General features: G+C 45.8%; 1 protein-coding gene across 8 annotated transcripts in view; it reads left to right on the top strand.

The window, feature by feature from the left end:
* The window catches only part of LOC125712605 (protocadherin alpha-C2-like), a 114,007-nt gene that overhangs the window by 84,134 nt on the left and 3,942 nt on the right, over positions 1-25,931 (top strand). For 4 of the 8 annotated variants that reach the window (XM_048982823.1, XM_048982825.1, XM_048982824.1 and 1 more), the window contains exons 2-3: positions 18,177-18,235; positions 20,486-20,574. In XM_048982823.1, coding sequence (XP_048838780.1) covers positions 18,177-18,235; positions 20,486-20,574 — 148 coding nt within the window. Of the gene's footprint in view, positions 1-247; positions 2,911-4,078; positions 6,605-13,532; positions 17,090-18,176; positions 18,236-20,485; positions 20,575-25,931 lie in introns of those variants that run through there. The other 4 variants (XM_048982827.1, XM_048982822.1, XM_048982821.1 and 1 more) reach the window with 4 other exon arrangements.

Raw genomic sequence — 25,931 nt, 5'->3', positions numbered from 1 at the left:
GACCCAATAGGATAAGCGGTTTGGAAAATGGATGGATGGACGGATGGATGTTTTTCTTGGAAAATACGTAATAAATTGGCCTGTGTTCCGTACTAACATTTGGGAAGCAGCGTCAGAAATATTTTGCTCTTTGACCATAATGAAAATGAATTCTGCAGCAGAAAGACAGGACAGCCGACTCTGAAAATAATTTTCAATGTAGCCTTTTAATACATTTTCAATCACTATTTTTCCTTTGACCGGTGGATGGAGAACTAATCTGAGCTTGATCCCGTTACCCTGAGAAAACACGTGGTGTCGCTGTTGACCGAGAGTTAACAAACTCCAAAATCTTTATCTGGGCTCCACCTTCAGTCTCACGCAGATTAGAATGGTCTTTATTGAAAAGCGAATCTGCAGAGTAACACGTTATGAAATGCCGCGATGTTTCTGCATAGTCAGTGTTTGATTTATTTTGAAATGAATGAATATCTCTGTAGAGTGTAATATGCCTGTGGCTTCCGTCTGAAAGCTCTGGATGAGAAGATAATGGCGATGGGTGATTTTGTTCGTATAAAATGTTCCTGGATATGGTTGCTAACACTCCTTTGTTTATGGGATTCATCCTCTGGGCAGATTGTGTACTCCGTGTCAGAGGAGGTGAGCAAGGGAACCGTGGTTGGAAATATAGCAAAGGACTTGAACATTAATGTTAATGAAATGGAGTCGCGAATGTTCCAGATTGTGTCGGGATCCAGCAGGAAATATTTTGAGGTAAACTTAAGAACTGGAGTGTTTTTTGTGAATGACAGAATCGACCGAGAGGAACTGTGTCCTGGCCTTTCGAAATGTTCTTTATTTTTAGAAGCTATTGTCCATAATCCTCTAAAGCTATTTCGTCTTGAAATTAGTGTATTGGACATTAATGACAACGCGCCATTTTTTCCACAGCATGAAACAGAGATAAATATAACCGAAATCGCTACTCCATTGGATAAATTCTCTATTCCTATGGCAGAAGATTTCGATGTGGGCAGTAACTCGGTAAAAACCTACAAACTGAATCCGAATGAATACTTTAGTCTGGAAATACAGAACGAGGGAGCGCCGACTGTATCCGCAGAATTAGTGCTTCAGAAATCATTAGATCGGGAGAAGCAGGCCGCAATTAGGCTTGTAGTAACTGCTTTTGACGGAGGAAAATCTCCCAGATCCGGAACCTTACAGATAACAGTGAACGTGATGGATGTGAACGACAACAGTCCAGCGTTTGGCAAGCCGCTGTATAAGGTTAAACTGAACGAGAATGTTCCTTACGGGACGCGGGTCTTAACGCTGAATGCAACCGATCCTGATGAAGGACTAAATGGGCAAATACTTTACTCTATACCTGGGCAAAGAAACGTAAACCTTAACATTTTTACCATAGATTCAATGACCGGTGAAATAACTGTAAAAGGCAAAATTGATTACGAAGAAAATCCTAATTTTGAAATCCGTGTAGACGCTAGAGACAAAGGCGTCCCTTCACGCAGTTCGCAATGTAAAGTTCTGGTCGAAGTTACTGATTTGAATGACAACCGTCCTGAAATTTCAGTCACGCCACTAAAGAAAAGTATAAAGGAAGACGCTACAATTGGTACAGCTGTGGCATTGATAACAGTTTCTGATAAGGATGCAGGAGAAAATGGAATGGTGAAATCTGAGATAATTGGTTCGTTGCCTTTTAAACTGCAGTCTTCTTTTAAAAACTATTACTCATTAGTAGTTCACGGATCACTGGACAGGGAGATTGCTTCTCAATACAACGTCACCATAACAGCTACAGATGAAGGAACCCCGCCTCTGTCCAGCACCAGTGTCATTACTGTGCACGTTTCTGATGTGAACGACAACGCGCCGCGTTTCCCAGAGCCGATGATAAATATCTATGTAAAAGAGAACAATCAGATCGGCACCGTTATATATACCGTGTCTGCGGCTGATCCGGATGAAAACGAAAACGCCCGAGTTTCTTACTCGCTCATTGAAGGCTCTTCAGCCAGTGTTCCGCTTTCTAGTGTAATAAACGTTAATTCGGCCAGTGGGGAGATATACAGCTTACAGTCTTTTAACTACGAAGAAGTGAAAACGTTTCAGTTTCAAATTCAGGCCTCAGACTCTGGTGAGCCTCCTCTAAGCAGCAACGTGACCGTGAAGGTTTTCATCCTGGATGAGAATGACAACAGTCCTGGGATCCTCCTGCCCTATTCGGACCAGGGCTCCGTCAGTACTGAGAGCATTCCCTACTCTGCCGAAGCGGGCTACTTCGTGGCCAAGATCAGAGCTGTAGATGCGGACTCTGGTTATAATGCGCTGCTCTCTTACCACATCGCCGAACCCAAGGGAAGCAACCTGTTTAGAATCGGAACCAGCAGCGGGGAGATACGGACTAAGAGGCGAATGAGTGACAATGACCTGAAGACTCACCCGCTGGTCATTTTGGTTTCTGATGGCGGAGACCCATCCCTGTCAGCCACAGTGTCTATTGACGTCGTGGTTGTTGAAAGTAACAGTGAAATTCAGACCCACTTCAAACAACTGCCGACCAGAGAGGAGAGTTTTTCGGACTTAAACCTGTATTTGCTGATCGCCATCGTGTCAGTGTCGGTGATATTTCTGCTGAGCCTCATCAGTTTGTTAGCCGTGAAATGCCACAGGACGGACACCAGTTTGAGTAGATACAGCGCTCCGGTGATCACCACACACCCCGACGGGAGCTGGTCTTACTCTAAATCCACCCAGCAGTATGACGTGTGTTTTAGCTCAGACACACTGAAGAGTGATGTGGTGGTTTTCCCTGCGCCGTTCCCGCCTGCAGATGCCGAATTGATTAGTATTAATGGGGCTGATTCTTTGAAACGGAATCAAACCCTGCCGACCCGGGAGAAGGTAAGCCTGTAATGTCATTACTCTTTTCGTTTCAATGTATACATTCGGCTATTCAGCGATACGACACCAGTTTGAGTAGACTTAGTGGTTTTTCCAACCAACTCTTCCCCTGTTGATGCGGAATTGATAAGCATTCATGGGGCTGATATATTATAAAGGAACCATACTCTACCCAACAGCAATAAGGTATGGGAGTAGCATACCTGACAGAACTATTCTTCTGTTTTATATTCATTCTGATTTTTTTTTTTTCTTGAATTATTTAGTAAAACTTCACTCCAACATTTTTTGTTGTTTCCTACTTTACGGTTTGTTTTTTATATATATATATATATATATCTGTGTGTGTGTGTGTGTGTGTGTGTGTGTGTGTGTGTGTGTAACTAGAAAGCAGATATAGACCTACGCATAATAACTTAATATCGACATGCCCTTTTCTTCTATTTCGTGTCTTCTTTGGAGTATAACAGAAGTGTCAATCAAGAACTTGTCTGAGTTTAAGCGCCCATAGCCTCTGAGCGCAAGGCAGGGAACAGCCCAGGAAGGCGCCCCAACTATGGCACACTCACGTGCATATATATATGGGCAGTCTGGCAGCTAAAGTTTACCCGTGCATATTTACGGACTCTCAGATGGCACGAGGAGATCACGCGAGCCGTATAGCGGAAACTCGAATCCTGCGCCCACAGGTGTGAGTCAGTGGTGCTAACCACTCGGCCAGCATGCATCATTGGGGTAAAATGTTATTTTAAAATGCCAGAATCTAATATTTTTCTAAGGATTTCTTTTCTTTAGTTTGGTCACCTGAGCTTCTTTTAAAGCTTCTGGTTTTTTATTTCTGTGTTTTTTTTGCATTTGCACACTAAAGCCTGTTCTTCTTTCAAGTGATTTAGTGTTGTGTGGTTGGAGACAACTGCAATGGCAGCAACTGCGTCTGCTGTTACACATTCTCCTCGTTTACTTTCCTTAATTTCCCTTTCTTAGTTGCAGTATTTTGTTTTATTATATTAGTAGTCTTGCCAGTTAACAGTGTTTTTGAGTTAAATAAAAGATCTCAATGTCACACCCTATTTTATCCACATGATGTCGTTGCTGACCGTAAAGTCTGATCCGGGATCCGCCTCTTTCATGGCCAGTCATATGGGCATCTTGGGCTTGTATAGTCGGAATATGCACTACCGTCATTGTGTTATGGCAACACCGGCCGCAGTCGAGGAGTGGAATTAAAATGCTGCATTGATTCTGGCGATTTTGTTTTACTATGAACGGCTGTATGGTGTAGTACAATTGTAAGTAGACGCTTTAAACGATGGATGTCCCATGGCTCGGTAATAGGCCTGTTCGGTGTTGGATTTTCTATTTCACCTTTGTTGTGATTTGCGGACTGACATGGGGGCAGATTGAATATTCCGTCTCCGAGGAAGTAAACCGAGGTACATTTGTCGGAAATATAGCCAAGGATTTGAATATAAACGTCCAGGAAATGGAAGCACGCATGTTTCAGTTGGTTTCAGGACTGCAGACATATTTCAAGGTAAATCTGAAAACGGGAATTTTGTATGTAAATGACAGAATTGATCGAGAAGATATTTGTCCAAATGCCCGTTCCTGTTCTTTAAACGTGGAGGCGATAATCCAAAATCCTTTGAGTTTGCACCGAGTAGAAATAAATGTATTAGATATAAATGACAATTCGCCTGCCTTTCCCGTAAAATGGCAGATTTTGAATATTTCAGAATCAACGCCGTCTGGCACTCGATTTTCTTTAATGAGTGCTTTTGATCCTGATGTGGGTAGTAACTCTGTAAAAACGTACAAGCTTAGTACGAACGACCACTTTACTCTGGAAATGCAAAGAGAGGGAGAACAGAGTGTATCTGCTGAGTTAGTCCTACAGAAAGCTTTAGACAGAGAGAAACAGGCCGTGATCCAGCTCGTACTTACTGCCTTTGACGGAGGAAAACCTCCTCGATCCGGGACATTAGAGATTACCGTGAACGTGTTGGACAACAATGACAACAGTCCGGTATTCAGCAGCTCGCTTTATAAAGTTCGTGTTGTTGAAAATGCGCCGCCAGGGACTAAAATTATATCACTGAATGCGACGGACGCCGACGAAGGAAAAAATGGAGAGGTTTTGTATTTGTTTAATAGACACGGCCAGGAAAAGATTTTGGAGACTTTTATGATAGATCCGGACACCGGCGACGTCACCGTAAAAGGTGACATAGATTTCGAAAAATCGGCATTCTATGAGATTAGAGTGGAAGCTCAAGATAAAGGCCAGTCGCCCATGGTTACACATTGCAAACTGATTGTTGAAGTAACCGACGTCAATGACAACTTACCTCAAATTAGTGTTACTTCTCTGTTAAACACTATTAAGGAAAACTCAAAAAAAGGAACCGCGATAGCCCTCGTTACTGTTACTGATAACGACGGAGGCAGCAATGGAAAATTAAATTGTACATTAAACGGTGCAGTTCCATTTAAGCTTCAAACGACATATAGCAACTACTATTCTATTATTCTTGATGGACCGCTGGACAGAGAAATTGCTTCTCAGTATAATGTCACCATCACAGCTACAGATGAGGGAACCCCGCCTCTGTCCAGCACCAGCGTCATTACTGTGCACGTTTCTGATGTGAACGACAACGCGCCGCGCTTCCCAGAGCCGATGATAAATATCTATGTAAAAGAGAACAATCAGATCGGCACCGTTATGTATACCTTGTCTGCGGCTGATCCGGATGAAAACGAAAACGCCCGAGTTTCTTACTCGCTCATTGAAGGCTCTTCAGCCAGTGTTCCGCTTTCTAGTGTAATAAACGTTAATTCGGCCAGTGGGGAGATATACAGCCTAAAGTCTTTTAACTACGAAGAAATGAAAACTTTTCAGTTTCAAGTTCAGGCCACAGACTCTGGTGAGCCTCCTCTAAGCAGCAACGTGACCGTGAAGGTTTTCATCCTGGATGAGAATGACAACAGTCCTGGGATCCTCCTGCCCTATTCGGACCAGGGCTCCGTCAGTACTGAGAGCATTCCCTACTCTGCCGAAGCGGGCTACTTCGTGGCCAAGATCAGAGCTGTAGATGCGGACTCTGGTTATAACGCGCTGCTCTCTTACCACATCGCCGAACCCAAGGGAAGCAACCTGTTTAGAATCGGAACCAGCAGCGGGGAGATACGGACTAAGAGGCGAATGAGTGACAATGACCTGAAGACTCACCCGCTGGTCATTTTGGTTTCTGATGGCGGAGACCCATCCCTGTCAGCCACCGTGTCTATTGATGTCGTGGTTGTTGAAAGTAACAGTGAAATTCAGACCCACTTCAAACAACTGCCGACCAGAGAGGAGAGTTTTTCGGACTTAAACCTGTATTTGCTGATCGCCATCGTGTCAGTGTCGGTGATATTTCTGCTGAGCCTCATCAGTTTGTTAGCCGTAAAATGCCACAGGACGGACACCAGTTTGAGTAGATACAGCGCTCCGGTGATCACCACACACCCCGACGGGAGCTGGTCTTACTCTAAATCCACCCAGCAGTATGACGTGTGTTTTAGCTCAGACACACTGAAGAGTGACGTAGTGGTTTTCCCGGCGCCGTTCCCGCCTGCAGATGCCGATCTGATCAGTATTAACGGCACAGATTCTTTGAAACGGAACCAAACTCTGCCGACCCGGGAGAAGGTGAGAAATTTGGAAGGTTTTCAAAATATAATATAGATTTTTATTTTTTGTTTACATTTTGACTTTATTTAATAATATGTAACGTTTCTTTGAAATTAAATATTCGATCTGTGAAACTGAGATATAGGATCAAAATGTCAATATTTTATTGCGGATTAGTTAGTATTAGAATAATACTAAAAGTATTGTCCTTCTTCTTTTTGGTGTTTTTTGTCTGAATTAGAGATGAATAATAAGAGTTATTTGTAAACTGTTATTTCCAGTCTTAAACTACTTCTGTTAAGCAGTTCGTTGAAAATTCTTTCTCTGGATGTATGGGAACATTTGTACAGATATGTGAGTTCCTCTGTGATACTAGCTTTTAAAATATTTTAAACCAGGGGTTACCAACATGGTGCCCACGGGCATCAGGATGCCCCCAAGAACCACGAGTCGCCCACAGACCTGTTCTAGAAATATCACAACTCACCAGAGAGCAGCGTCTAAAATTAAATTTTATCCTGTTGTCATTCTTCTTTAATCACATTTGCATTTATATGGATTTGAAAATGACAATATTTAAAAAGAGGCATTTAAAATATGTTTATTATACATGAAGTTTAGATACGTTTAGGAGGGCGTTTCAGACTGGTAGCCCATCGTATGACTCAGTACCCGTGAGGCAGCTCAGTTTCAAAAAGGTTGGTGACCCCTGATTTAAACAATATACAGGGCTGTATATGTATTGAAAACATTGCAACAAAGTTTTTGAGAACAACACAACATAGTCAGTATATTTGGAAATTCCTCTCCTAATTTATTTTTAGTGCAGTATGTGCTTAGGGCCAAAATGCTATAAACAAACAATTCATCACAGCAGAGCTAGATGCCGTTTCTGCAGGATGATTATGCTGCATCTGAAGCTGGATCGGCTCACACTACACTATCGTAACTCTTAAAGAAAAGTATTCTAACATAATCAGGGCAGATTTTTATCTTATTTCTTTGTCTGATTTGATTTGCAGCTTCACCCAACAGCCATACTATGGTTTGATTTACGGCTAAAGATAATTTTACGTTTTAAGACATGACAAATATGTGTGTGACAGTATTTCCATTTTGAAGCATCTTCTGAAGTATTTGCAGTAGCCAAGTATTATACTTTCATTCATTTGTTGAACTTGAACAGTAGCATACGATTTAATCAATGGAATCAGGGGAACTGCTGGTAGGATTAAAGCTAAACATGGGATGTCTCTGCTGCCCCCAGAGGAGAGGTTTGGGTACCACAGCTGTGCTGTTCATGTTATCCAGCAAGATAAGAATAACTTCCTGGAGAGCAGATACGATTTTTGTAACTCTTCGTTGTAGTTATTTTTACTTGTACATATTCTAATCTTACAGATAATTTACTCTGGTGCTTTAAGACTTTTTTTTGTAATGAATGTGTTCTCACAAATATATATATGAAAAAATTGTTACTCGGTGAAGAAAAACAAAATAGCTTATTAAGAGAACATGTGTCATGCAATATAGGAAGGACTGTGAGAACCTGAACCACACACCACTTTGTTCAACCATTCATAATAATCATTGGTTGTGGCAAGGTATGTTATGTTATGTTATGTCTGCTGTGTTAGACTGTCCATGTATTCATGCTTTATTTCAAGTTACTTTACATGTATTTTCCATGTCTTTGACATAGAACATTATTTAAAGTCAAATGCTGTAAAACTAAAACTTTGAATATCATATTGCTAAAAAAGGCAAGACAGCATTGTTTATTGGTTTAAAACATGCAGTTTTCAGGTATTTTTCTTGAATCTGTTTGGCATGGCATAGGGGTCTCAAATGCATTTATTCTCAATCAGTCACTCAGTATGGATTGTGCATGTTGTGACTTATGTACATTGGTCTATAAAATATAAAATAGGTCTGTATAATTTTCATAGGTTGTGCTTAACAAGATTCAAATATTTTAGTGAAGCCTCCGATCTTTTTTTAATGCACGTTTACAATAACTGTCACCATGTTATACAATTCCTGAGATGAGCTTTGGATTTCCGCTCAGCCTTCAAACGCCACTGTCAAAGATAAGTATAAAAGACTGGGGTGATGAAACAGACAGGCTCCTTCGGAATTGGGGGCGCTGTCCAGCCACGTGGTGCTGAAAAACAGAACCAAGGCATCGTCTGCCTCGGCTTCCTGTTCAGGACCACAAGGCCGGACAGCGCCTCTATTCGCAGTTCAGTACCACAGCTTCGCGCAGCGCCTCTGACTCCGATAGAGATAAGACGCTCTGCCTGGCCTTGTGATTCTAAGTAGCGCTACAACATGACCCAGTCCCTAATGCTTTGTTTGCTTATGTTTTGCTGGTAATATTATCACTACTACTGCTACTACCGTAACAAGCAGCATTCCACCCTAACAACAAAAACAACAACATTCACAACATTAAAATAACAACAACAATGACGACAGCAACAACAAAACAACAATTATAACAACAACTGCTTGTTTGCTGTTGTTTTTATTGCTAGGAGCGGAATGCTTGTTCGGTGGTTAACACTGTGCCCTTACACTTCTAAGGATTTTTTGTGTTTGGAGGGTAGTCACGCCCCTGGAATTTTTCCAGAAAATGCACCATTTCTCCCCGAGCACTGCTACAGTTACAAATGTTTTGTTATACACCTGTTTATTTCCTTTATGTGCATTGGAACAACACAAAGAAACAGAGAAAAAAAAGCCAAATTTGACATAATTTCACACAAAACTCAAAAACTGTGCCGGACAAAATTATTGGCACCCTCAGCTTAATATTTGGTTGCACGCCCTTTGGAAAAAATAACTGAAATCAGTCGCTTCCTATAACCAGCAACAAGCTTGTTACACCTCTTACCTGGAATTTTCGACCACTCTTCTTTTGTAAACTGCTCAAGGTCTCTCAGATTTGAAGGGTGCCTTCTCCCAACAGCAATTCTGAGATCTCTCCGTAAGTGTTAGCGGATTTAGATCCAGACTAATTGCTGGCCACTTCAGAACTCTCCAGTACTTTGTCTTCAACCATTTCTGGGTGCTTTTAGAAGTATGTCATTGTCCTGCTGGAACACCCATGACCTCTGACGTAGACCCAGCTTTCTGACGCTGGGCCCTACATTTTGCCCCAAAATCTTTTGGTAATCTTCAGATTTCATGATGCCTTGCACACAGTCAAGGCATCCAAAACATCCCCAAAACATCTTAGAACCTCCACCATGTTTGACTCTAGGTACTGTCTTCTTTTCTTCGTAGGCCTCATTCCGTTTTCTGTAAACAGTAGAATGATGAGCTTTACCAAAAAGCTCTACCTTGGTCTCATCTGTCCACCAGACGTTCTCCCAGAAGGATTTTGGCTTCCTCAAGTACATCTTGTCAAACTCCAGTCTGGCTTTTTATGTTTCTGTGTCAGCAGTGGGGTCCTCCTGGGTCTCCTGCCATAGCGTTTCATGTCGTTCAGATGTCGACAGATAGTTCAAGCTGACACTGTTGCACCCTGAGTCTGCAGAACAGCTTGAATTTGTTTAGAAGTTGATTGGGGCTGTTTATCCACCATTCGGACTATCCTTCATTGCAGTCTTTTATCAACTTTTATTTAAGCTGCATTTCTAGTATAACAGGTTTACTTGTCATGTTTGAAATAGTGTGAACTAAATGTTAGTGTCAGAAGATGAAGCCCATTTAAACTGGGGTACCTTAAATCTGACAAGCTATCCCACTCGGCTAGAGGTCCTGCTTGGTGTTCCGGGTCTTTGTGATGATAAATGGCGTTTAGTAGAGGAATATGCCGAGCGTCCCGTGATGGACTGGCGTTTCCCCATCATGTCACCTTTGCTTCTCAGGACGGACTGCAGGCTCATCATCGCCACATTCTAGATAAGTGGTTTTCAAATGAATTCATGGATTATTTGTGAAATATTGCTTGTGTTTTTAGATGAATTTGCCCTTTTTTATTTTTTTCTATATCCATCTGACTCAGACTAACAGAAAAGAAAACCCTATGATTTTATTAGTATTTCATGTTGCATTAGCCGTGCTCATTTTGTGTAAAGGTGAATGATTACATTCTCCCTGGCAATTATACTTTTTTCTGGTTAATGATCTTATTATTGTTGTCACGTTCCTTTTGGTTAGTGGCCACATTTGTATTGGTTACAAAGTCATTGTGTGTAATATTGTTGTTAGTTTTAAACCCACTGTTACTGAAACAAACCCCACTACTGAACTATTACATCAATTGTCACACATGCCTACATAACATAAAATAGATTTTAACACTTGTAATCTGGGTGTGAGATCAGTATTTGAAGCCTTACCAGTTTGGCTCATTAACTGTTACGAGGCTGGCTTTGCGATTGGGTGTGATGTGTGAATTTAAGACCAGATATGAAGGTAGATGCTGTGACTCAGCTGACTGGGCTGGACGTCAGGAGGCTCTCTGCGTATCCCATTGAAAAGTTTTACAAAGAATGAATGAGAGAGAGAGGGAGAGAGAGAGAGTCACTGAATCAGAGTAGTGCCCTTCAGCCGGTTACAGAACCCGGTCTCCGTTGGTCCCCTGACACACCTAGTTCTGCATGGTCTCCTAACACACTTACCTGTGCTTGGTTCCCTGTCACACATAACTGCACCTGGTCCCTCTCCTCCTGTCCTCCTCCACAATGCTAAGAACGCAGCATATTATGCATCCACACTAATACACCTACACCGAGCACTCATCTGCTTGGCACACTGGCTCCGTCTTCCTGCTGGGAGAGCATGCATCGACTGCAGTTTAGCAGCTTGCTACATTCTGCTGGATGACAGATTGATTTGCAGTGGTAGCTGGCAGAATGCCGTCAGTTTTTCTGTTACTCTGTCCACAGTTCTTCCTTTTCATTATGTACGTTTGCTTTGTGATCACACACTGTACTCCCAAAATACCAGTCTTGTCTTATCTTTACTGCACTCCTTCTTGATTATTATAATTAATGCCCTTCTCACAGTGTGAGATTTTGCATAGTGTGTGAGTATGGAAAAAAATAAATGTATTTCTGCAGGAAAAAATATCATGCCCTTAAACACAAAATTTTTACTGTAGTCAGGGGTGCCATAAAGGGAGGGGGGAGTGGAATTTCCAGGGCTCTAAAAATTTGGAACATGATCGGATTTGTCTGGGTGGGGGGACCAATGCGATGCACTTTAATGGGCTCCAAAATCTTTACTGGTACCCCTGACTGTAGTCATGTAAAACACATCTATAAGATATTTTTCAAGCAGGGGATGCAGAGAGAGGGAGCAAGACAGGCTGGAGTGGGATGAGAGAGAGAGCAGAAGAGAGAGGAAGAGAGGGAGGGGATGAGCAGGAAATAGAACGAGGAGGAGAGAGGAAGACTGGGGGTTGTGTGGGAGATGCAGGGTGGGAGAGGGAGTGAGAGGATGAGAGAGTGTGAAGGGAAAAGGACAGAGTGAGAGAGAAACGTGGATGGGGGCTGATCTGCAATGAATGGTGACCCGCAAGAAAAGTGTTTTACCCAGATAACGTGCAGTGAGTTAGTGAAATTAGTAAAATTGTCCTTGTTCAAGGTGAAGATGCTAATCAAGTTAGCAGCTAAATCCACAGAGAAAGGGTGTAAGTTAATAGAGAGGCCAGTTAAAGGAAAATGTTTTTTTACCTGCTGGCTTGAATTATTTTGCTCTTTTTCACTTTGTTTCGTTTTGCCATAATAATTCCTGTCATTTTTACATTACGATCAAACAGATGTACATTTGAGAAGGGATTTTGGTAGGTAGTGGTTTGGTAGGTAGCACTGTAGCCTTGCACCTCTGAGGATATGGCTTCGATTCTTGCCACCGGCTCGGTGTATGTGGCCGGCGGATATTTTTCCCCTGCCTGTCCGGAGTCCCTCTGGGTGCTGCGGTTTCCTCCCACGGTAATTGACTGGCAGCCTGTCCGGGCTGTTCTGCAGCTTCATGCCCTGAGCATCCCGGGATAGACTTTAACTGGACATCTGGGTATGGAGACACTGCCCTGCATTGAAGAAGTGATGCGGACGGAAGGCATTTTGAGGGAGTAACAGAGTTGGATGCTGGTGCAGTTTGCTTGCGGAGCAGGCCGAGGAGACGCCCACCAATCGCCAACAGACGACAGAGGAACCTTGTGCACAGCCCCAGGTCACATATGGTCAGGAGACCCTCTGAATTGTCCCCTTTCTTAGATTTGCATGTAACATTGGGGCATGAACATAAACTCAATGCGAACTGAGGTCTCGGCAAATATAACACAGTGCTGCATAAATGTAGCCTTTTAAATGGCTCCTAAATTACACGACCTGGTTAAAGTTTAAGAAGACTGCTGTGCATCTGCACTGGCAACATTATAACTACAAAGATACTTATCTAATCCAATAGCAAGGGGTAGGAGAGGCTGACCTGGCAGATAATGATGTCATTCGGCACTAGAGGAAGTGATGTAATTTATGTTTTCTTGCACATTAAAATTGCCGAAGGACATTTGCTGTTAACTGAGACTTGGGAAAATTCGCATTGAGTTTAAACATCCATTAAAAAAAAAAAATCAACTAAACATGTGAGAATCAAAATCTTTTGTTCTTACGGTGGTGCTTCGGTTGTACTCAGTCACTGAAAAAGATTTGAGAGTAATGGTGGCAAAATCTGAGCCCCAAATTCAGGGTCGGTAAGGAAAAATCTTCTTTATTAGTCAAATGATGCATGTTAATGAGACAGAGGGCTCCGGATAACCTGGGTGCTTTCACCCCCCTCAGAAGAAAAGTGCTCTGTTATATACTTTAAACCCCCCCCCCTTACAAGTTTTCCTTCCACATTATTGGTCACCATATAGCATCTCCATCCATAAATTTCCTCTTCCAACCTCCAATCATGCTTACTAATTACATGATTACTTGATTGATTGATTAATTACCTATTGTTTTATCATTACGCTATTTGTACTGACAGTGGTCAGGCAGGTGTACCTGTGATATCCTGCAATGACATTAAGTATTTTACATTATTAGCTCAAATTACCACGAACAATAAAAGCTGGACTCTCCCCTCCCAACTGCTCATGTGCTGTTGGCTGTTAACATGACAGCCTTCCCTCTCAAGCCCAACAGATTCATTCCCTTTTCCCAATTAGGACAGTTCCTTGACTGGTGTGAGGTCAGCGTGTTCCAGGCCCTATTTTCCCCAGCATACCTCTTCTCCCGAATTTTACCCTGACAAAAACAACATACTCTGTCCCGAATCCTAGGACAAAGACAACCCCAAATGTAACATTATCTTCTTGCGTAAGGCCTAAGACAAAGCATTAACCCCATAATTCCCCCAACCGCAGTACCATTCTTCCACAAATGACTAGGACGTGTGATTGTTAAAAAAAGAACAGTAATGAGGTTTGCTAAATTTACTATGCAGGCGCCGATGGAAAGAATGCGGAATGAACGTATCGCCCGTCATCGTGTAAAATCTGATTTAGTGCACGCGATGAAGCGTGCGTGAAAGTATTCAATGTATAATGAGTATTGTCTTGTTTTCGACAATTTCATTTGGTTGAATATTTTCCTGTGAGCTGCAAGAAAGCAGCAAACTGTATTTGATAAGGCTGCCCATCCCCCAGCACAGGCTCCGCTCCGTACGCTCAGGCAGAGAGGGAGAGAGAAATGGAGAGAAATAAGGGTGGTGATAGAGGGGGGCGGGGGGGCTGCGAGGAGCGATCCGCAGCACCAGCGGCAGGGAAACACACCCGTCAGCCGCCGCCGAGCAGAAAAAAAGAGAAGCAGGGACAAAGGAAAATGGAGGCATCGCTGAAGTACCAGTTTAAAGACAGACGGAGTGGGTGTGTTGGTCGTTTTGCATGTAGCTGGACATCGAGTTTTTTTTAAGGAGGCTGCACGAAGCAACATCCTGGAAGAGAAAAAGACGGATAGCTGATTTCAATCCGTGTGCGGAATCTATGCGCTTGCAATGGCCGTGGAAAGGGGGTGTATGAACATTAAGAGGAACGTGCCTATATCCATTTTCGTTTTTGTCTTTTTTCTTTTCGGCGGATTTGCATTTGGACAAATTAGGTACTCGGTTCCGGAGGAATCAGAAGAAGGAACAGTAGTTGGAGATATCGTGCTTGATTTGGGGCTAGATCTGAAAAAGCTGTCGACTCGAAATTTAAAGGTAACCTCTATCGACGGAAAGCGATACGTGGGTATCAATCCTAAAAATGGAAAACTGTGTGTGACTGACAGGATAGATCGAGAGACGCTATGCGACTTAAATAAACCCTGCCTATTAAATCTGGAGGTTGTAGTGGAGAATCCGTCGGAAGTGCATAATGTGGAGGTGGAGGTTTTGGACGTGAATGATAACGCGCCGCAGTTCTCCACGGGCGAGATCCAGCTGGACATTTCCGAAGCTGCTCTCCCGGGCTCTCGCTTTCCTATGGAGAGCGCGCAAGATCTTGACATAGCGTCTAATTCAATTCGGCTGTACCGCCTCAGTCCAAACGAGCATTTCGCGTTGGACACTAACAGACCATTGGTGAACAATAAGCAAATTGAGCTCGTGCTTAAAAAGGCATTGGACCGCGAGCAGACCGCCTCCCATCAGTTTATCCTGACAGCTGTGGATGGAGGCACGCCAGCGAAAACCGGCACGGCTACAATTAACGTGCGCGTCCTGGATGCAAATGACAACACTCCTGTGTTTGACAGCTCGGTGTATAAAGTGAAACTGCTGGAAAACTCACCCAAGGACACGCTGGTCATAAAGCTAAATGCCACTGACCTGGATGAGGGCTCAAATGGGGAGGTGTATTATTCCTTCAGCAGCTACACGCCAGAGAGGGTCCGACAGATGTTCAGCATGGATGCCAACTCTGGGGAAATCAGATTGCGGAGCCCTGTCGACTACGAGGACACCAGTTCCTACGAAATGTATGTGCAGGCTATGGACCGGGGTCCAGCAGCCGTGGCCGTACACTGTAAAGTGGTGGTGGAAGTAGTGGACGTAAACGACAACGTGCCCGAAATCGTGCTGTCCTCACTGTCCAGCCCCGTCCGGGAGGACGCGCGGGCCGACACAGTGGTGGCACTCATCAGCGTAACGGACCGAGACTCGGGTCCCAACAAACAGGTCAGCCTAGAAATCGACCCAGAGCTTCCATTCAAGATTAAGTCCTTCCGGAACTACTACACCCTCGTGACAGCCGCCTTCCTGGACCGAGAGACAACTGCCGCCTACAATGTGACGCTGCGTGCCACCGACGGGGGCACCCCCCCGCTTTCGTCCCAGATGACCATCGAGGTGGACGTTGCAGACGTGAACGACAACCCGCCTCGCTTTGAGCAGACGTCCTACACTGTGTACGTGGTGGAGAACAACGCACCCGGGGCCTCGCTCTGCAGTGTTCGGGCGCAGGACGCCGATATAAACGAGAACGCCCGCATCACCTACACTGTGCTCAACGACAACAACCACGGCATCCCTGTCACGTCGTACGTGTCCGTCCAGCCCGACACGGGCGAGGCCTACGCCCTGCGTTCCTTCGACTACGAGACACTGCGGGAGTTCCACTTCCAGGTAAAGGCCCAAGATGGCGGCGTGCCCCCTCTCAGCCGCGTCGCTACCGTCTACCTGTATGTGACGGACCAAAATGACCACACCCCGGAGATCCTGAGCCTTCCGGCCAACGGCTCGCGCTTCACCGAGACGGTGCTGAAGAACGCCGAGGCCGGCCACCTGGTCACCAAGGTGGCCGCATACGACGCAGACGCAGGCCGCAATGCTTGGCTGCTCTACTCGCTGGAGCAGGCCAGCGAGCCCGATCTGTTCAAGGTGCATGAGCACACGGGTGAGGTGCGCACCACACGCAAAGTGGTAGAAGACAACTCCACCTTCTTCAGTATCTTGGTGGTGGTGCGTGACCAGGGCGAGCCGTCGCTGTCCGCCACCGTCACCGTCAATGTGGCGGTCATGGAGGCCCCGCCCAAGCTGATCCCCGATCCCAAGCGGATTATCCGACCACATGGGGCGCTGCTCTTCTCCAACGTGACTCTCTACCTGATCGTCGCCCTCAGTGCCACCACCTTCGTGTTCCTCCTGACTGTGGTGGTTCTTGCCATAGTGCGTTGCCACGCCTACTGCACCCAGCCAGGCTCTTGCTCCCCCTGCTGTGTCACACAGAAGGCTCCTGCAGAGGGCATCTTGGGCCCCGGTGGCCAGCAGCCCGGCAACAATGTAGTGCTTCGGCGTGACCTGAAGGTGGAGCCCCACTACATTGAAGTCCGAGGAAATGGCTCGTTGACCAAAACCTACTGCTACAAGACGTGTCTGACTGCCACATCTGGCAGCGACACCTTCATGTTCTATAACACCGGCCTCCCACCAGGAGGCACTATGGGCTCCGAACGCTTCTTCACGGGCCAGAGTGGTCAGATGTTTGTCCGGAGACTCAGCATGCCGGACGCTGCACTGCAGGTGTGTCTGCATGGACCCTGGTCACAACCACCATTCTTTGCCATGAAGTTTCCATGCAGTGTCCACTGTCTTCCCTTATTATCCTAAATGCTAACATCTTGCTCAACCGTTTGTCATTGTCAGCCAACATCCTGACCACGGTCAGGACCATGACCATGATCTTGACCACATGGTCAATTGGTTTTTCATTAAGTTTTGTTGTAAATGCTAGCAAATCTGTCAGTGTCATACTAATTACTATGGTTGGCTTCCTCAAGTATGGGTGGGTCACATGAAGACCTGCAGTGCAAAGCTCAGGAAGGCCGATGTATTTGGTATAATGTTCTTTCATTCATTGCAGATTGAGGGCAACGCTGTGAAGTTCTTATTCAGGACAGGACTGGTTTGGGCGTGATGTTATTAATTCATAGCAAAATGAATTCTGTGATGTTGTTAGTTTAGAGCAGACTGATGGTTTTGTGGAGATGTTGTTCATTTGTAGCAGGCTCATACGTTTACCGTAATGTTGTTTGGTCATGACAGCCTGATGCTTTATATATAGTTCATTGTGTCTGACTTCAGTTTTAGATGTGGCCACTATTGATGGTCATTTGCATTCTGCCTCACTCACTGGCACTCAGGTGGCAATTTCAGGTACAGAAAGTCGAAATCCAGACCAGGATTTTATTTCAACCAACCAGTTGAGTACTGTGTGACTGTGACTCTTTATGTTCATCTGGTTGGTTGAAATAAAATCCTGGTCTGGATTTTTACCTCTGCTCACTGGTTAGGGCACCTGTGTCTGCTTGCGTCATTGTTTTAATTACCCCCCCCAACATAGTCGTCACTCTTTCATTTTGTCTAAGCCTCATCGCAGCGTTTATTTTTAAATTTGACACAAGTGTCTTCTGGGAAATCAGGTCTGTACATTTCAGATGAGTGGAGATGAGAAGTTTAAGAGTCTTCCCGGAAGCCACACTGTGACACTCCCGAGCATCCGACCCAAGTGCAGCGGAGTGCAGTGCGGCACTGGAATGGACGGGCACAGCCAAATTAAAGATGTACTTAAATGCTAATTGTTCCCTTTTCCTCTCTCCCCGTACTTCAGCCTAAAGCCCCCAATGCTGACTGGCGCTACTCCGCTTCCTTGAGGGCAGGAATGCAGAGGTAAGAACTGAAGGATGAAGTGTAAGTAATGTGTTACTTTACACACACACACACACACACACAGAGGTTCATACTCACCTATTATTCTTCACACAAAAAGCAGGAGTGTGCTCGCCTGTTACTCGTCACGGGTAGCAAAGATTGACACGTCTGTTCATACACGTGCAGGTAGAAACCCGTTTGTTGTTACTACGTAAATGCCTTAATTAATACTTCTTGCACTCAAATTTCTAAACTGCCAATTGTAAGGAATCCACTTGCAGAGACTGAGTACTTTCAGCAAAGCGGCGGTTTATTGACCAGTAAAAAATAATATAATGTAATACAGTGTAGACATACAGCGGGTACTGAAAGGCAGCTTAATGCAAATTAAGGACAGTTCTTCACCCCCCCTTTATACTCCAAAAACCCTCCTCAACAAGGTGCTGTGTGTAGGTGTTGTGAGTGAATTTACATATAAAGAGTGACCCCTGGATTGTGAGGAGCATGAGGCAGGGATGGGGCAGGACTGGATGGAGACTTTCTGATCATTGTAATTCAGTTGTGTTCCTTATCACCCCCCATTCTCTCCCTGACTTCCCCGTTGATCATTAATCGCTGACACTGTCTGTATTGAAATGATCAACCAAGAACATTGGGACATCTTTACTACTTTTCCTTGCACAATACTTTTGATACCGGTCAAACACAGAAAAGCATTTTGGTCAGAATTTTGTTAAATTCCATTCTATATATTGTATTGTAAGATCGCTGGTATATAAAAGCCAGATTTTGCTTAAGACTCGCACACATTTTGCCTACCAGAGATTCAAAAATGGAACAAGTTGTTTTTTTTTCCAGCTACATCTGTGTATTCTGCCTACGGAATCTGTTTATGAATAAGTTGATAGTCTATCTTAGCATCTGCAGGGCTCAGAATAGTGCAAGGCATTTTCTTCCCCGGATCCGTAAACTGATCTTAGATCAGTAAGAAACCAGGGCATTTGCTGTAAGGGGGTGACATGTAACTGCCACGGGAATGAATCCACTGTTCGTGATGCATGCACTCATATTACTGGACATGTGGCAGAGGTGTGTTCATTATGGTGGGTAGGAGAGGAGCATAACATGTCCAAATCTAGAGGAGGAAGTTAGGGGTCCCCTGGGAGGTAGGAGGCACAGAAATGCTTTATGAGGGACCTTTTATGTTGGAATCCACATCCTCTCTATCTCACTTGTCTTTATGAACCCGGTGCCAGCTTGTCTGTTTCCTTTGAGAAGTTACTTGTCTGGGCACAGATCTGAGTAGGTTTGAGCTGCATTGACTTAGTTTTCTCCGGGACTTGTGAGTCTATTCACAGCAGAAAGAATCAAAAGATTCCCCTCTACTTGATGACTTTAAGCCGCTAAATCGCCTTCCGCCTAAAAGTAATTGAATAGAGGTTCTGACCTGCGTCGGCAGTGGGGACTGACCGGTGCCCCCGCAGCATTTACAGGATGCCTCGACGTCCTTTGATGGCGGCTTTGGTGTTCTTCAGAGGACCTGAGAAATGTCACTCCTAGCTACACTGCTGTGTCCTACATTTCTCCCAAGTCTCTTGACTGGGCTGCAGCCGTCTTCTTGTCCCCTAGATACTCGGCCTAAATTGGGTCACAGATGCATAGCTGTATGAATAAGTGAAAGTGTAAATTTGTGTAAGTTGCTTTCTGTGCATGTGCCAGTGGAGATATCACTCCTTATAAATCATGTAGCAGTGAAGATGGTTAATAAGGGCTGTGTCTGAACTTCAGGCCTACGTTATGTATCACCTGGACTGTGACTGAAGGGTCAAGCTGATATAGGCAGTATCACTGTCTGTGTCTTACCCAGGTGACCTGGACTGTGACTGAAGGGTCAAGCTGATATAGGCAATATCACTGTCTGTGTCTCAACCAGGTGACCTGGACTGTGACTGACGGGTCAGACTGATATAGGCAGTATCACTGTCTGTGTCTCAACCAGGTGACCTGGACTGTGACTGACGGGTCAAGAGGACATAGGCAATATCAATGTCTTAGTATCACCCAGGTGACCTGGACTGTGACTGATGGGTTAGGCTGACATAGGCAGTATCACTGTCTGAGTATCACCCGGGTGACTCACCTTCACCACCTCTTGACTTTCCTATTCAGCACTTTCCATCTTTTGCTCTGACTAGTGTTGGCACAGTGTATGTATGTGTGTGTGTGTGTGTGTATGTGTGTCTAATGCATTTTCTCTCTCTCTCCCAGCTCGGTCCATATGGAAGAGTCCTCGGTGATGCAGGGTGCGCAGGGGGTTCTGGTCCAGAATTGGCCAACCGTGTCCAGTGCTGCTGGAGGTAAGAGAAGTTATATTATATATATTATAGCTAACCAGAAGGGCGCTGAACGGGACCAATCCAGGTTGTCTTGCTATCCGGTTCTCAGCTGGGAATCTGAGTGATGCCGTCGACATTCTGTTCCAGGCCCGGCCCACCTCAGCCCATCCAACACTGCTCAAGGGTGTGTGTGTGTGTGTGTGTGTGTGGGTGTGTGTGTGCAATTCCGGCCCTAAATCTCCTTCTCTCCCCTGCACTGTTTGTTCACTGCAGTCAAGGTCAGGGGATGTCAGCTTGCTACAGGATAGGGGTGTTTGTAATATTATGGCTTATTCAGGAGGCGGCCCGCAGCAGAGGTACGGTGCTGACTGTGGTGATGTGTACGGTTGATGTGGGGTTTGGCTGTTGGACTGGCTGAGTGGATGAGCAGTACTGATAGGCAGCGGTGTACTTAGAGATGAATGGATCAGGAGTCTTTACTAGCATTGGCAGATGGCAAACTATTCATGACTTATAAATGTATACATTTATATTTAAATACACATTTATTTGGGGGGGGGGCTAAAAAACATTTTAAGGGGGCTGAAGCCCCCCTAAAATAGACCCAACGACACCCTTCTAATAAGAAGGAGGCCTTAGGAGAAAATATGACATTTAAACATACAGTACTGAGCAAAGTCTTACCTCTGCTAAAGTCACCCCAGGATTTGCACCAACCGTCCAGTACACCCACGCATGTTTTGAGTCTAGTACCATATTTGGATGAGTTCATGTAGCTATCAAAATGGGGACCTTCCATTCATTTCTATCGGCAAAGCAATAATCCCAATAACGACACCCTTAACCATGAGTAACTAAGCAAAATGCGTCTTTTACTTTTTTGATTGTATTTACAGATTTTTATTAAATTGAGTTTATCCAGATAATGACCTAAAAGTGTCCCCTAAAGAGCCTCAGGTTTTACCGCACTTTGGGGACAATTTGGTCCCCGAATGTCATCCATCCATCCACCACCCCACTTAGTGCAATTAAATATGCATTATGTATTTGTTCCAGGGTCATGTCAGTTCATTTGAGTAGGTGTATTATAATTCAGCGTAGAGTTGTCCAGCAATTCTGAATATGAATGTAACTCGAACAATGAGACGATGGGAAGCAGACGGGGGGGTATGAGGTCATGTGAGGGTTTTCAAGACTGGGAGGGCCACTGCAGTGTGGACTGGCTGCATGCCGTCATACAGATGGAAAGACGCTGCAGGCCTGTGGGCTCTTCATTGCGAGGCTCCCGTGGGGTCTATCTGCAAGCATCACTTCTGGCCTGAACTCTGAGGGAGGCTGTGAAGGTGGCAAGAGAAACCGGAGCTGGAGGGGAATGAGCCATCTTCAGCACGGACTGCAAGAAAGGCTGGGAGAGAGAGAAGGAGAGAGGGACGGAAAGTGAGAGAGGCTACATCAGAATATGTGGTTACTAAGGGGCTTCTGTACGACCGGTTGCCACAGGAATGACTGGTTGCTAAGGAGCCACATCAGTTTCTATCAGTAGCTTTGCCTCCGTGTGAGTGTAGAACACGCTGTTACCCAGGCAACCATTCTGATCCCAGTGTAAGGTGGGAGAGCAAAGTGAAGAAGGAGAGAGGAATGGAGGGTAAAAACCAGTGCTGTCCTGAGCCAATATCAAAGACTGGAATCCGGGTGATCCAGGCATTTTTTTAATTGATCGGTATTGGCTACCGTAGCCTGATCCAAAGATCAATACGTTTAATTTTCTGTATCTGCCTAAGTTATATCGGTTCCGCAGAATGTCAGGTTCTGTCGCACGCCGCCATAAACCACATGGTTTGAAACTACAAACTATTGACATATCAGCCGTGTGGAAATTCATTCAGTTGGAAACTCAAAGTAGCCGCACGGCTACCTGCAATGTCTGCAATGCTGCCCTTTGGGGAGGAGGGAGTGACTGCGCCGCGTGGTACAATGAATCTAATCAGGCACTAGCAGAAACGTTATAAGGACGAATATTGTGAAATATCCTGGTTTAATCGGATGAAAAATGCACCAGTGCCTGCAGTACGTGTCTGTGATTTACATACGTATTAACGGATCAGATCGGCACTCGGCAGTCGGCAGATATGAATGTCGAATGGATTGGATCGGGTTGGGGTACCATAAAGATAGACTGGGACATCCCTACTATGTACAGAGAAGGGGAGAAGAAAAGGAGAAAGTGAGGGAATAAGGAGTAAAATGAGGGTGGGGATTCTCTCGGGTTGGCGTGGTGCAGTGCTGCAGTGGTGCAGTGGTTAGCACTGTTGCCGCACACCTCTGGGACTCGGGTTCGAGTCTCCGCCTGGGTCACATGTGTGTGGAGTTTGCATGTTCTCCCCATGTCGTCGTGGGGTTTCCTCCAGGTACTGCGGTTTCCCCCCACAGTCCAAAAACATGCTGAGGCTGATTGGAGTTACTAAATTGCCCATAGGAGTGCATGTGTGAGTGAATGGTGTGTGAGTGTGCCCTGCGATGGGCTGGCCCCCCATCCTGGATTGTTCCCTGCCTCGTGCCCATTGTTTCCAGGATAGGCTCCGGACCCCCTACCACCCAGTAGGATAAGCGGTTTGGAAAATGGATGGATGGATGGATGGATGGATTCTCTCGCTCGCACACACATATTTGTGTACACACACTGTAGTGCAGGCTGACGGGACATACAAACAGTGTACGCTGACACCTAGCGACCACACAGACAGTGGCGGACAGCAGCAGTAAGACGAAGGATGTGGCCATGGGACTGGACAGAGGTGAAGCACAGCAGGGATTAAGCACATCTATTCACCCTAAAATGTTTTTTAGCCCCCCCCCCCCATATAAATTAGTATTTTTTGGCTTAAGTTATGAATAGTTCGCCATCGCCCCCCACCCCCAAGACTCAGCCCCCCCCAATCCATCCATTTCTAACTGCAATTCAATTCAATTCTGTTTTTATAGTGCATTTTCATAACATTACATTGTCTCAAAGCACTTTACATTATCCCTGCCCAAAGCCCCCAGTGAGCAAGCCAGAGGCGACAGTGGCAAGGAAAAAGATTTGAGTCTCAAAGTGGGGGACAGATATGTAATGGCAGTCAGGTGCTGGTGCTGCTTCTGATGGCAGGAACAGTGGTACAGCAGCAGGGCAGGCAGGAGAGACGTCACAGGCAGAAGGGCGGGCAGGAGAGACGTCACAGGCAGAAGGGCGGGCAGGAGAGACGTCACAGGCAGAAGGGCGGGCAGGAGAGACGTCACGGGCAGAAGGGCGGGCAGGACAGATGTCACAGACAGGAGGACGGGCAGGAGAGACGCCACAGGCAGGAGGGCGGGCAGGAGGGACGTCACAGGCAGGAGGGCGGGCAGGAGAGACGTCACAGGCAGAAGGGCGGGCAGGAGAGACGTCACAGGCAGAAGGGCGGGCAGGAGGGACGTCACAGGCAGGAGGGCGGGCAGGAGAGACGTCACGGGCAGAAGGGCGGGCAGGACAGATGTCACAGACAGGAGGACGGGCAGGAGAGACGCCACAGGCAGGAGGGCGGGCAGGAGAGACGTCACAGGCAGGAGGGCGGGCAGGAGAGACGTCACAGGCAGGAGGGCGGGCAGGAGAGACGTCACAGGCAGGAGGGCGGGCAGGAGAGACGTCACAGGCAGGAGGGCGGGCAGGTGAGACGTCACAGGCAGGAGGGCGGGCAGGTCGGAAAGATGCTGCAGGTAGGAGAGGTGTCGCAGGCCGTGGGGTCAGCAGAATATCCCGATAATTTGCGATCTCCAGGCAGCACACCCCAGGAGGGGTAGGGGAAATAAAAGATGCACTTAGCCAAAGCAGGGGAGACTAGAGGCAGCACAAGCAGTTAGATGAAGGCAATATGTCAGCTCTGGCAGATACGGCTACAGCAGCATAATTACACCCCTCTTTTGTTTGATTTTCATCTCTGAATTGTCTGTTTTTTCATTTCTTGCCGTGCAGTATTTTACCCCAATTAAAGTAAATTTTTCCCTTTTTAGATGATGCACTAAAAGTGCTTTAGGTTATTTTGACACTGGCAGGAGGGGGGCCACTGGGGTCAGACCTTTGGTATGCCAGTCTCTGCCGGACCTTCATACAGGCCTGACATTTGCTCCATGTACGGGTCATTTATAGCTGCTCATAGGTCATTTTCCTTGTTATTAACTTATGCAGTTACATGCACTGATCTGTGAACAGATCTACTGTGAAAGCAAATCGTCTATGTCATTTTCTCCCGGTGAGGGTTATGGTGGTGGAATGACCTCTCTGTCCAATCCCACGTTCTCTAGCTTCTCAGATGTTCCCAAACCGGCTGGCAGACATAATCCCTTCCCTTTGTCCTGGGGCCGCCCCTGGGCATTGATATGGAGGAATGTGCGCCCCCCCCCCCCGTCAGGAATGTGCTTAGAAACACTGTAGAAAAAGTAGACGCCCCTGTTCTTTCCCTCATTTTCCATGGCTCCTGGCTGTAGGTGAGGATTGGCCAGTAAACCCCTCCCCAGTAATGGCCAATCTACTCATTTCCGAGAGAGTATCAAAGCCTCAGATTTAGAGGCGCTGATTCCCATCCCCGCTGTTTTGCACTCGGCGCTGTTCTGCTCAGGTGAGTGCTGGGTGGGTCCTGGATAGGTGCGACAAATACAGTGACGTCATGTGCAAGTAGCAGGCATGTCACTTTTAGCCACCTATACTGGTCACCCGTACAGGCACTGCAAGGCTTTGATCTCCTCTCCAAAAAAATCTCAAACAGGAGCGGAGACGAGATGCACCCTTGCCGGAGGACAGCACCCACTGTAAATGACTTTGACTTTATGCCATGTATGCAAACCCCTACTTTATTCATAAGGGGGGGGGGTGACTTAGGTTGGTATGCCTGTGATCGGAAGGTCGCTGGTTCAAATCCCCTGAGTGAATTTCACTGTCAGGGCCTGGAGCAGGGCACCCAATAGCCGCAGGGCCTGACAAACCCTGCACTCTCTATTGTACATCTGCTAAATAAATTAATGCAAATGAATGTGGCACACAGTACTAGCCGCAGGATGCCATATTCCTGCAGCACCTCCCACCGTGATTAATTGAATCTGGTACTTCCATTCCACCTTAATTCATAATATATTGGATGATGTCACCCTGTACTTTGTCCGTTAACATTGGGGAGATGCAGTAACTCTGAGCAGTGTAGACTTTTTCCGCTTTTTCCTCTTGCTCTTTAGGAATGAGGAGAAGGCGAGCTCTCTGACCTTGCATTGTATGGTCAACACGTGTACAAAGACACATTACAGGACGAGATGAAACATGTGTCTTCTCCAACGACCAATCAACACACAGCAAGAACTCAGGGCTTCAG

Source organism: Brienomyrus brachyistius, chromosome 18 (assembly GCF_023856365.1).
Source record: "Brienomyrus brachyistius isolate T26 chromosome 18, BBRACH_0.4, whole genome shotgun sequence".
In the NCBI taxonomy this organism is placed as follows: domain Eukaryota; kingdom Metazoa; phylum Chordata; class Actinopteri; order Osteoglossiformes; family Mormyridae; genus Brienomyrus; species Brienomyrus brachyistius.
This window is presented reverse-complemented; position numbering and strand designations above follow the sequence as displayed.